The sequence below is a fragment of the Anabrus simplex genome, chromosome 1 (assembly GCF_040414725.1).
Source record: "Anabrus simplex isolate iqAnaSimp1 chromosome 1, ASM4041472v1, whole genome shotgun sequence".
NCBI classification, from domain to species: Eukaryota; Metazoa; Arthropoda; class Insecta; order Orthoptera; family Tettigoniidae; genus Anabrus; species Anabrus simplex.
Window position 1 is genome coordinate 1449755970 of NC_090265.1, and position 12952 is coordinate 1449768921.

A 12952-nucleotide genomic window follows, 5' to 3' on the forward strand; every position below is an offset into this window, starting at 1 on the left:
TAATAATAATAATAATAATAATAATAATAATAATAATAATAATAATAATAATAATAATAATAATAATAATAATAATAATAATAATAATAATAACATTCTTTGCTTTACGTCCCACTAACTACTTTTTTATGGTTTTTGGAGACGCCGAGGTGCCTGAATGTAGTCCCACAGGAGTTCTTTCACGTGTCAGTAAATCAATCGACACGGGACTGACGTATTTGAACACCTTCAAATACTACCGGACTGAGCCAGGATCGAACCTGCCAAGTTGGGGGTCAGAAGGCCAGCGCCTCAAACGACTGAGCCACTCAGCCCAGCTCATGATATCGTCTTCCTTTGACCGATACCTTCATTTTTCTGAAGTCCTGGATCCCTTCCATTGTTTTCCCCCCTCTGATTAGTGTTAATAGAGGATGGGTGCCCAGTTGCACTTTCCCTTAAAACATATTATCACTGATATAATATGTGAGATTTGGGAATCAAAGAAACTTTTTAATGGCTGGACCTCAGCACTGATTCTCCCTCTTCATAGGAAAGGTGACAGAATGGAAGTAAACCACTACCGTGGCATACGCTTCTCACAATAACCTACAAGATCGTCTCGAAAGCTCTTCAAACTAGGGTAGAACAACAACTAGATCCGCTAATGGGAGAATACCAAGGAGGATTTAGGAACGGACGTTCATGTTCTGAATAGTCCATGAATGTGAAAGCTGTCCTTGCACATCTCAAACTTAGAAATAGAGTTTGGTGATCTTCGTTGATTTCACCCTATTTAAAATGTTAAAAAAACTAGGCTTGGACAACAAAACTAGGGCAATCATTCAGCTGATTTTAATCAGCACTGCACCCAAAGTTAAATTCAAGGGAGTGTTTTCTGACACCTTTGAAATCAAGACCGAGGTAAAACAGGTAGGTGGACTCTCGCCTCTGATCTTCAATAACGTACTTAAGAAAGACACCCGTGAGTGGCGAGAGAAATGAGCAAGAAAAGGGGTCGAAAATGGGGTCAGACTGGGCTGCAGAAACATGAAGCTGACACTTGACTGCCTAGCATTCACAAACGACCTCACGATTTTTTTCGAATTCCCTAGATACAGTAGCAGAAACAAGCAGCAAAGCAGGCCTCAAGATCTCCTTTGAGTAATGTCAAGATGGCACCTAGAGAATGTTGGACAGAGAAAGATCAAGAGGACAGGGAAGTTCAAATATCTAGAACCCAACATCTCCGAGAAGGAAGGCTTAACATCACGGATGAGATAAATGGGAACTGCTAATCAGTTGACCAGGTAGTCTCCGTGGTTCAGGCAGCAGCGTGCCGGCCTCTCACAGCTGGGTTCCTTGATTCAAATCCCGGTCACTCCATGTGAGATTTGTGCTGGACAAAGCGGAGGTAGGAAAGGTTTTCCTCCGGGTACTCCGGTTGTCCCTGTCATCTTTCATTCCAGCAACACTCTCCAATATAATTGCATTTGTCAGTCATTAATCATTGCCCCAGAAGAGTGCGACAGGCTTCGGCAGCCGGCACAGCTCTTATTCTCGCCGCTAGATAGGGGCTTCATTCATTCCATTCCCGACCCGGTTGAAACTGGAAAAAAGCTGCGATTTTAATTTTTCATACCAGTTAACTAAGGGTTTCTACAACAAAAAATCAATATACCTTACTCTAAATGCCAAGCTTAGACATTACTGCGCAGTCATCCCACTGTCCACAGCCCTAAAGATGGTTTTCCATGGTTTCCCATTTTCAAACCAGGCAAATGCTGGAGCTGTTCCTTAATTAAGGCCACGGTCGCTTCTTTCCTACTCCTAGGCCGTTCCTATCCCATCATCGCCATAAGACCTAGCCTATGTATGTCGGTGCGACAGAAAGCAAATTGCAACCCAAAAAAAAAAAAAGTCTTGCAAAGGAAAGGTCCTACGGAGAAACTCGAAGTCAAAGACAAATCCTGAGAAAAATCTTGGGCCCAGTAAATTAAAATGTACCGAGCTCGATAGCTGCAGTCGCTTAAGTGCGATAAGTATACAGTGTTCGGGAGATAGTAGGTTCGAACCCCACTGTCGGCAGCCCTGAAAATGGTTTTCCGTGGTTTCCCATTTTAATACCAGGCAAATGCTGGGGCTGTACCTTAATTAAGGCCACGGCCGCTTCCTTCCCACTCCTATCCCTTTCCTGCCCCATCGTCGCCGTAAGACCTATCTGTGTCGGTGCGACAACTTGTTTCCAGTCATTCGACCGGGTCAGGAATGGAATGAATGAAGCCCTCATCTAGCGGCGAGGATAGGAAATGTGCCGGCTGCCGAAGCCTGTCGCACTCCTCTGGGGTATTTAATGAATGACGGATGAAATGAAATGATATGGGAGAGTGTTGTTGGAATGAATTATGACAGGGAAAATCGGAGTACCCGGAGAAAAACCGGTCACACCTCCACTTTGTCCAGTACAAATCTCACATGGAGTGACCAGGATTTGAACCACAGAACCCAGCGTGAGAGGCCGGCGCGCTGCCGCCTGAGCCACGGAGGCTCTTTATTATTATTATTATTATTATTATTATTATTATTATTATTGTTGTTGTTGTTACGGGGTTACCCGTGGAACGCAGAGGTGAAAGAAGGTGCCGGGATGAATGGGTCTAAATACAATGTCAAGAATAGAATTTAAAATTTAAGGTGAAGGTTATATTTTCAGGCACCAAAATTGACAATTTTTACAAGTAGCAAACGTTAAATAAGATGGGTAAAAAGTCCAAGATTCAGAATCTTAACACCTTGGGGTTTAAGCCCCTAGCTTTACATTTCCTGAGCTACCCGCTCAAATTTTCAAAGCTCATGAATTTACACAAGAGCAGAAATCCCCTGATACATGGAGCACTTGCTCCTTAAACTACAATCTCAGGCCTCCCAGAGGCACGTTTACAACATTTGAAAAAGAGCTAAAGTGCTCTCAGTTTTCCAAACCTGCTCAAGGCATGAAAACCTAATAATCACTGGCCTTACAAGGCACTATTTACAATTAGAAATCTTATTACACAGAGGTATCTAATACCCAACCTACAGGGCCGTAGTGAAAAAGAACAGGTTAAATAAACGGCCCGAGTATAACATGAATGGAGTCGAAGATTGAGCTCCAAAAAATTTAAAGACCTATAGGGCACTTGGCCGACGAAACAGGGGCTAATCCCTAACTGCTGAGGTTGCACGCATGGAAATAACTTTAAAACATTGCAGAAACAAATGTGGCACCTCAAACCAAGGTGAAGGGGAGCTCGAGAGGGTATATCACTCTCTATCTCCGATGTACAGTTTAAGATTTTATGTTTTACATTAGGCGGCAGAAAGTTACATTTTTAGGAAAACTAGGTTACATAGTTAATGTTTCGGACCTTTCCCTGAGGTTAAACTGCGGAGCTAGCAAGAAATAAAGATGTTATGTGGCCATTACCTTGTCGAAGAACTGCTGCCTGATGAAAGAGGCCTCCCGCCTCCTGCTTAGACACACACACTCAATTAGATGACGATCAAGTGGCCAAGAGACGAGAAAATCCGCAGTTTATAAACCCTCGGAGAAAGTTCGAGCCCTTTCACGAATAAACCAGCCACACCCTCCCAATGTATTGGTCAATTTAAAAGTTACACTGAAAACCGACGAAGAAGACTATGATTTGTAGAAAATTAATTACAGAAATTAGGGAATGGCTGGATTCAAAACTGGCGGAAAGAAAAGATAAATATTGCCAACCCAAAAATAAATGAACATCAATTAGTAAAAAAAAAAAATATGAATACAAAACTTCTTTAAATCAAAAGTTCTTTCACTTCACACCAGGGTGCATGATCATAGTTTTTTGTAGTGACATCTCTGGAAGAAAGTCCAAACTTCTTGATGAATGGCAAACAAAACAAGTAGAAATACAGTCAGTTCAGGAAACTTCAGAATACGGTAACAAAATTACATTAGATTTCTGTGGTGACATCTTCTGAGTAAATTTATAAGTTGGTCTAGTTTCAATTTCACTGTTTCTCCACTAGAGGAGTTCTTTTAGGCGCTAGATTTAAACGCGCGGCGTTGGGGTGTACCTCCCGGTACAATTATTATTATTACAGAACACCAGAGTTTCCAAGAAAAGCCTAAGCAAGACGTGGACTGAAAAAAATGAAGCAACTACCTACATCGAGAACGAACGAGACGATTAGGCAAATGTTAAAGTTCGGGGAAGAAAACAGTTGGATTAACGTGGTCCATAGCTGACCAAATGGACAATAATAATGATAATAATAATAATAATAATAATAATAATAATAATATGAAAACGATAAATTTGATGTCGGTGAAATATTTTCGTGCTGCCTAAATGAGGCAACAAAGGACAAGAACTGAGTCCTTTAGGTCAGCGGTTCTCAATCTTCGAGACACCATGGTTCGGTAATTTTTTTTATTTTTTACAAGACAAGGACACGGTTCCAACAAATTTACTCGTAAATACATTTCCAGTTTCTTTAATGTCCACACATTTAACTAACATAAGTATTGCGTGATTTTAAAGTGAACACTATGAATACGACGTAACATGACATAAAAATAACTGCCGGTACGTAATTATCAATCACTCGCTGATCATTGTATGAACATTGATTTTAATTAGTATGTTAGTTTAAAAAAGGAATGTTAGTGGTGAAAATTATTATGTAGGCCTACTGCATTTCACCACAGAAGTGAGTATAGTAGGAGGAGCAGCTGAAGGATGTCAACTTACCGGCGAAACACTTGTCACATTCACATACTGTATATACACTGGGAAACCAAGTGTTTTTATATTCAGTGCATGTAATTTCATATTTTAAAATGTATGAAACAAGTATAAACACAATCACGAATACCGGTATTACTCTCCTAAGAATATTTCCAAATATACAATATTTGCTCGAAAAATCTGCTTAGAAAAGTACGGTACCGTAAAAGAAATGATTGATACCGGTACTGGGTCGCGGCTCGGCGGTTGAGCACTGCCACTACTTCAAATTACAGTTCATTCAATTTTTACCTCATTCATATACAGTACGTACACCGCTGAGCAAATTCTGTATAATCTCTTTAAAAGATCGAGCCAATATTCATGGCTAATGAAACTCCACGATTCACGGATTCACGTCATGGCAATGACCTCTTCGTGACAGCATCTACTTATGGACGTATGGTACCGTAACTCATGCTTAAGTTCAGAATGTTGCACGTCACTCCGTAGCCAGTTTAATAATCTGTGGTGTAGTTATAGTAAACTCATTTAGAGTTCCAGAGTAAACTAAACAGTAATTAAAACACACAGCATATTTCACTATACAGTGGCAGTTTCTCCTAAGGCGATAATATCAAGAGCTCAATGATGTGGGTAAAAATTGGGGACTCCCGTTTGGGGATTTCCTCTCGATGATTCAATAGGGATTACAAAGATAACAAACTGGTGTTAGTTTTTCTACTACCAACCTAAGTATTTTATACTAAGCTAATTTCTACAAATAGGGAGTAAATTATAAAATATGCATTTCAATTATTACTTTTTAATAAATCACGCTGAAGTCTGATAATATATTCTATTCTCAACTTACTAGTTTGTTGTAATTATCTGCAATAGTAATGATGCCCATTTATTGAGTTGAAGTTGGCAACCTTGTTGGACGATAGGAGGTAAAACATGGGGCAGCTTAGACACTGGAAGCAGTTGTGCGTGGACATGGCGTGTGATATGATAGGTTACTGTCGAATTTGTGCTCAGAAACATCATGATTTGGTATCAGTATTCGACGAGCAAGGAGCATACAAACAACTCCATCTGAAGCTGCAGTTATGCTTGCATATGACTGTAAGTAAGCGTATTACATGTTATCATTACACAGTTACACGAGCTTTCCTACTTGCCTTGCGTTATTCTTTTGTTCATCGGCGGCAGTTTCAAATAACGGAACTCAAATAAACTGAGTGAACTTTTTTGTCTTAGTTATAGGAGAAAAGTGCATTAGCTATAATTTCTGTTTAATTACCTAAACACATCCTGACTTCTGACAGAAAGTGAGTTGTCAATTGAAAATAATGAGCTTAACTGGGTCCACGGAGTGTTTGGTAATGTATGATGGAAGTTAATTGGAGTTTAACAAAATAATTTCGTGTACTCTGATAAGTTTAACTAATCTTTTTGACCAGTGAATTACTTTCTAAATGTTCCGCTAAATATATTAAAAAAATACTTTTGTACCTAATTCAAATTTTTCACACCTGCAGGTAATGAAGCACACTCATTTACCAACCACAATATGTTCCTCATGTGTAGATAAGCTGGAAGTATGTTATGAATTAATGCGACTTCGTAAAATGGGAGAGAATAAATTTCATAAAATACAACTTCCACCAGATAAGACATATACAACTTACGAAGAACCTGAGGTTAGTAGCTTACGATACACTATTTTCTTAAACATCTGGAAATGTTTGGTACCTACTGTACTTCGTCAATTTCAGAATAATTTTATTTCACTGCTTTTGACTATTTGATGCCAAGGAAACATATTCAAAGAGTTGTAGTCTTATTGTCATTTAAATTCAGATGATACATATTAATAGTCCTTCAGTTCTATGTAGATTACCAGTATGCCAGGAGAACTGAAAACTATTTCATATGTTCTGAATTAGGTACACAGAGAGATACATACTTAGGTACTTGTTTTCTTAGTATCTGTTGTTCATGTTTCTCTTGTAAATCAAGTTGGTCTACAGGTGCACTTTTATCTCCCTCTAGAATTATGTATTAGGAATATTTTTTTTCTAAGTTTTATAAACAAATAATAGTACTATATGTATTTATATATATTTATTTTTAGCTCTTCATGGTACTGTCCATACTGACGTCTAGTCACATGGGAAGTAGTGTAATAATAACTGTTCTAACATGAATAAACTAATAATACAGGCCTGTTTGCACCCTTTCAAATTTTTATATTCACATTACTTGCCAATTTTTTCTAAGTAATAAGTACGGTACCTTGTTTTATAGTTTTTAACAAGTGATGCATTGTGACTGGAATGCAAATCTCACATCTTTCTCTCAAGAACTACCTGCCGGTACTTTATTTTTCGGTAAGCTACTAACATTAATTCTAAAGAACTTTCATTGTTTATACATTTTTGGGTAAATCTAACAGATTTTGGCATTGTAAAATCCCTTGTAATCTTCCAGGAAGCTATGCTTCCCTTGATCCTTTCCCTTTTCATAGGCCTGTAAAGCCAACTTTTTTTATATGATAATTTGAAAGAATTAGTTATTAGTGTTTCAATTAGGCCTACTGCTATAACTGCTGCTTAGTGCAAGATATAAAAAATATTGTTAGTTGAGGGTAGATGATAGTCATAGAAGAAATAATTATGAGTAATCCAGTACATTTTGGATTCCTGACAGAAGTGTGACAAATCTTGTTCAAAATATTTGAGCTAGACACTAAATTGTTTGTCAAGTCAGGAAGTATATTTAGCAACTAGGTGACATATATAGGTCTACACATAAAATTTTAATTATTTAGTACTGAATTCTCTTTCCTGCTCTCTTCTAAATACTTTGAATTACTTCTGTAGGGTATTTAGGAGTATTCTATGACAAAATTTAAAATGCCTACCTCTTCCCTAATGAATTAATAAACACATTTTGGATTATTTTAGATGATGGTGATTATTATTATTATTATTATTATTATTATTATTATTATTGTTAATAGCCTTATTATTAAATACAATTTTTAAAATTATGGTGCATCTATGGGTAACATTCTTTATTTTAATAAGTTCCAGTTTAAAATTACTGATTGGTAGTATCACAGAAAATTAGTAGGGCCTAGACCTATTTAAATGTTAAATTACTAAAATTCTAACTCTATAGCAGACGCTATAATGGCTAGATGGTAAAAATGTATTTGAATTATTGTTATTATTATGCCTGAATAAATCACTACAGTATGTAAAATATCACAAATTATAAATCTGACCGAAAAGCCTTAGTCATTTAAGGTTAAAAATTGTACAAGTTACTTGGGAGGAATAGTAAGTTTGCTGCTAGTCGGTATTTCCTCAACAAGACTTCCACTAGAGTTGGGAAGTAACTGAATTATTTGTAAAGATCAGGGTTGGATTTTTTAAAGTAATTTTTACTCTTAACTTTCCACAGAATGTAAATTTTACTCATAATTTAATTCTGTAAATAAAATTGTAATACCGTAGTTACATTTTAGTAATTGTTACACTAATAATCAATGGCAACTTTCAAACCCCAGTGCCCTCGCAAGGCCCCACGGGTATAATGCCCATGATATGACAAACAGTTGACTGAGTGGAATCGTTACAACTTAACAACCTTGACTGAACAACTATCAACTGTCTTGAGGATGTTTTTTTTTTTTGTGGTTTCCCATTCTCCTCTCTAAGACAAATGCCTGGACAGTTTCTTGAAATTAAACAAAGCTTCACTGAAAAGAGCACTTTTTTTTTTTCATTTCTTCTAGCCTATAAGTTATTTCAATATTTTAAATGCCTATGATCACGTATCATCTTCATTAGTCCATGGTTGAACCCCTATGGAATTAGTTAATAGTTTAAATGGTTTCAGTTTAACATGTTAAAACCTACCATCTAGTTATTAGGCCCTACATTTGTCCAAGAAGCAAAATTTATATCTACCATTGTGTCTTATAAAGGATATTTCAAATCTTAGGTCCATTTTTAATCATTTGAAATGAGTTATAATAATTTAAAATTGATATACCTTTATCTGCTTATTTATAGCTTAAACAGAAAGGAACTTGTCTAAATGATTCAATTGTAGCTCAGTTTCTTTACTCAGGATTATGGAATAGAATCCAGTACTTTTGACAGGCGAGAGCCTCCGTGGCTCAGACGGCAGCATGTCGGCCTCTCACCGCTGGATACCGTGGTTCAAATCCCGGTCACTCCATGTGAGATTTGTGCTGGACAAAGCAGAGGCGGGACAGGTTTTTCTCCGGGTACTCTGGTTTTCCCTGTCTTCTTTCATTACAGCAACACTCTCCATTCTCATTTCATAGCATCTATCAGTCATTAATATATCACTTTGGGAGTGGCACCCCCATCGTACTAACAGCCTGTATATGCTTCATTCATTACATCCCTGACCCGGTCAATGACTGGAAAACAGGTTGTAGGTTTTCATTTTCACTTTTGACAGGCATTTCAGACTGCTTAAATGTGAGAGAACCACGTCAGTAGATTTAACGACTCCCTTTCTACGAGATTCCCAGCTGTCTAGTAGCTCTTTTTAATTGATTGTAAGTGAAACAATGTTAAACACATTTAACCTCTTGACAATTCATTTAACTTGTATAAGGTATATACAGTATTGTATAAAATCCTCTTTACTAAATTTTTTCTCTCCCTTTGTTTTAGGTTATTCGGGTTCCTCAAAAAACTGATCAACTGATGATTAAGCCTATGGAACCTCCAGGCCAGGATCTCTCAGCAAAAGGAAGAAAACCAAAGACAAGATGGATACAAAGTGGGTGGATGAATATGATTGATACAAATCCTAAACCAGGCACAAGTCATGAAGAAGAAGCAAAAGTATGTGTTAGTGAAAAGTGTTCCCAAAACTCGCAGTTTGGAGGTTTGCCTCTTCTAGCTGATGTGAGTGAACAGAATTCTCAGTTAAGTGTACTTAGTGTCAGTGGACCACTTGCTGCACCTCAAAGCTCTGAACAGCAGACTTCCAAACCTGTAACAGCAGGACGATCTCGAACTGTGAAAAGAGAAATTGCGTGTGAATATTGTGGCAAGACTTTCAACCATACAGGTGACAAGAGAAAGCACATACGAATCCACACAGGGGAAAGGCCGTATCAGTGTAAAGACTGCAATAAGCGATTTAGTCATGCAAGTAATCTCCTACGCCATCGGAAAATACATTCTGGAGAAAGACCGTTTAACTGTCCAACATGTGGTAAAAGCTTTAGCCGTAAGGATAAGATGCTGAGTCACAACAAATCTGCCATATGTGTTAGGAGATCTGAAAATAGTGCAAATAGTTTTCTACCTATTTTTCCTCAACAAGGACCTGGAGTTACTCATGATTATAATCCTCCAACCTCGACATCATGACCCATTGTGCCATGGAGTACTTTAGAAAGCTGAGTTTTCTATATCGTCGGGAATTTTGTGATCAGTGGCTTCAATTGTTCATACATCTACTGTATCTTACTTCCAAAATATTGCATTACACTGGAGCTGAAGTTCAAGAGATTCAGGACAGATTGGATATTATCCACTGTCATTTAGGTCTTTACAGATTTTTTAACATCCCAACAGTTTTATGTAAGTTATTGCCTTCCACATTAATTAAAATTTGATGAAATCTGGTTTACAAATATAACAACTAAACTACAAACAATAGAAGAGTATGAGTAGACTATTGGAAAGGAACAAATTAGTGTCAAATCAAGTCATATAAAGAGAGATAGGAACAAGAAAAGGAACATATAATGTTTATCCTAATATGTGTTTCTTTTCTTGTCCCTATCTCTCTATAACTTATATATGACTTAACAAAGAAGAGATTTAATTTCAATTCTATAGAAAATTATTTAAGTAATTTTAAGGGGATTTGTGTTTTGTAAACCTGCTTTTCAAAACAATACATGTCTCTTATTTTACAAGATATTGTCTATTTTAATTCAAAGTAGGCTACCTACTTCATTTTTTTATTGTTTGTAATTAGCCAGTGACCCTTGGATTCAGTACCAGTACTTACAAAGTTTATTATGCAAGCATGGGTGCCCACAGGATCTTTTCCAGGGAGGGGCACATTAACAATTTTCTTGAATATAAAAACCAATATAACGTCAGCAACAATAAATTGTTTACAGAAATTTCCGGTTATAACAGATGTTAGGTGACTGTCAGTAATTGCAGTTTATGAAATAATCTGGCATGATATTAAACAATTGAACATCAACATTTTAGAATTCCAGGGGGGGGGGGGCAAGTGCCCCCCCTTGCGGGCGCCTATGTATGCAAGGACTGTTTCGCTTAGTTTAATCTACTTAAAGTACTTTCACATTATAACAAAAACATTCTGTACCTTTCTGTACTTTACTGTCCTTTACAGGTTATTAGGCTACAAAATATAGCAGATTCTGTAAATTACCAGTAATATCTTATTAAGTGGAAGATATTGTACATTTCTGTCAATTATTATTAGACAGTGGATTTTGCTTTGCAATATTGAATTGAGTTCCTTTTTTTAAATGTTACATTAGCTTTAATTTCTACATTATAATTACTTTTACTATCTATAGATTTGTCAATAGAACATATATCACATCCTGTGAACCATGTATTCTCACAGTTTTGGAGGTAAGCTATTGGATGCCAATAGAATATTTTTAGCCTAGTGACAGTATTATATAAAAAGCCTACCATATGTTTTAAGGTTTAGTAATCTTGATTATATGTTTTATAGGTTTTGGATGTAAGGAGCTGGCTCTCCTCTATCCATTACCTCTCCTATGTCGTGTTATAGGTCAGTCAGAGTCTTTGCGACTCCTATGTTTGTTCCAACAGACAGCCACAGGCTGTAGATGCTTGTGCTGCATATGCCCAGTTCTTCCCACCAAATTCAGGTTGTTAATCTGCTGCTGGTTCAGCAATGTAGTTTAGAAATTAAAGTAGCATATGCCACAGATTTGTATTTCTTCCATGCACATATTGCATGACTTTCATACTGTTAATTTAGTAATAGGATTGGATTAGTTTGATGCCTTCAGTAAGTAAGTGTGAGTCTACTCTGTGTATTAAAACAATACTATAATCTTAAAGGTATGAAAACTTGAAAATCTGTTGTGATTTTAAATTGCCATTCCAAGTTAAAATGAATGACAGAAATTTGTTTTGTATTTCTGTACTGAAAGCATCCTTCATTGATACAGAGACTTAATTTATTCATCTTTCAAAGTTTATCATTGATTTATATATTTATGATTTATAACTGAAGACTAATCCATAACCTCAAATGTTTTAGGAAGTCACTATTACATAATGAGTGGTTAATAAATACTGCACCTTTTCATAACTTTTTGTTTTCTATGTTTGCATATGTTGCAAGGAGAGTACGCGTTTACATTTATTATGTGGAAATCCTGAATTCAGTTCCTATTCATTTTGATCCACTGACAACTTTGTGCAGACCTTCCTAACGTAGGCCTAACGTAGGTCTAAGTTACATCATTCGTACCTTAATATTATGTATGCTGGAAACAAATACGTAATGCAGTTTATTAGACACCTGCTTCCTATGCTCAGTGCTGAGGAACTGAATATTCGCACTATCAGATGGAATTCAAGAGTGAGGGTGCCTCATCATATTTATTGTCACTTTACGGAATCACTTTTTTGAGTAAAATTCAGCATTTCCTAACACATATCAATATTAATAATATTATTTAAAGAAGTAAGTATTCAGAACAATCTTTTTTAAACCCATGGTGCTACAGCCCTGATTACCAAGTGACTGCTGCTCAGCCCGAAGACCTGAGATTACATATTGACACTGATCAGTCTAGAAAGCCAAGAATAACAGCCGAGAGGATTCATGCATGAATGTACAATCCATATGCTTTGCCGATGTTTTGAATACATTGCAGCATTCTATGTCAAGGCGCCTGAAATACCCCAGTTTGGTCCGAGGTAATCAGTTTCCCAGGCAGCTGTACAGGATGTACAGAAAACAACAACATGGTTCAACCCAGAAGAACTAAATAACTCCACAGACTGTGGAAGCTTCCCATCTGATAGTCTACTTCAAATGCATGAATGCTAACTCATCAGCATATAGCTCTTCAATTGTTTTCATGTAGCCTGAATGTACCTAGAACCAGCTCATAGATACAG

The 12952-nt window shown here is 36.8% G+C and overlaps 1 protein-coding gene across 2 annotated transcripts; it reads left to right on the forward strand.

Annotated features, from left to right (window-relative positions):
* The first annotated feature begins 5703 nt into the window (after window positions 1–5703).
* Window positions 5704–10647, forward strand: LOC136879355 (zinc finger protein 41). 2 transcript variants are annotated; one of them, XM_067153174.2, is made up of 3 exons: window positions 5704–5861; window positions 6278–6439; window positions 9458–10647. In XM_067153174.2, the coding sequence occupies exons 1-3, from the start codon at window positions 5733–5735 to the stop codon at window positions 10163–10165; spliced, it is 999 nt and encodes a 332-aa protein (XP_067009275.2). In that variant the 5' UTR covers window positions 5704–5732; the 3' UTR covers window positions 10166–10647. The 2 variants fall into 2 exon arrangements, with proteins under 2 accessions (XP_067009275.2, XP_067009282.2); XM_067153181.2 differs by lacking the exon at window positions 6278–6439.
* Window positions 10648–12952: the final 2305 nt, after the last annotated feature.

What these genes read in the sequence shown, in the direction of transcription:
- LOC136879355 (XM_067153174.2), top strand. Translation starts at nt 5,733, where the DNA reads ATGGCGTGTGATATGATAGGTTACTGTCGAATTTGTGCTCAGAAACAT. An exon ending in AGTTATGCTTGCATATGACT is followed by an intron (nt 5,862 to 6,277) that starts GTAAGTAAGCGT and finishes TCACACCTGCAG; the next exon opens with GTAATGAAGCACACTCATTT. An exon ending in CAACTTACGAAGAACCTGAG is followed by an intron (nt 6,440 to 9,457) that starts GTTAGTAGCTTA and finishes CCTTTGTTTTAG; the next exon opens with GTTATTCGGGTTCCTCAAAA.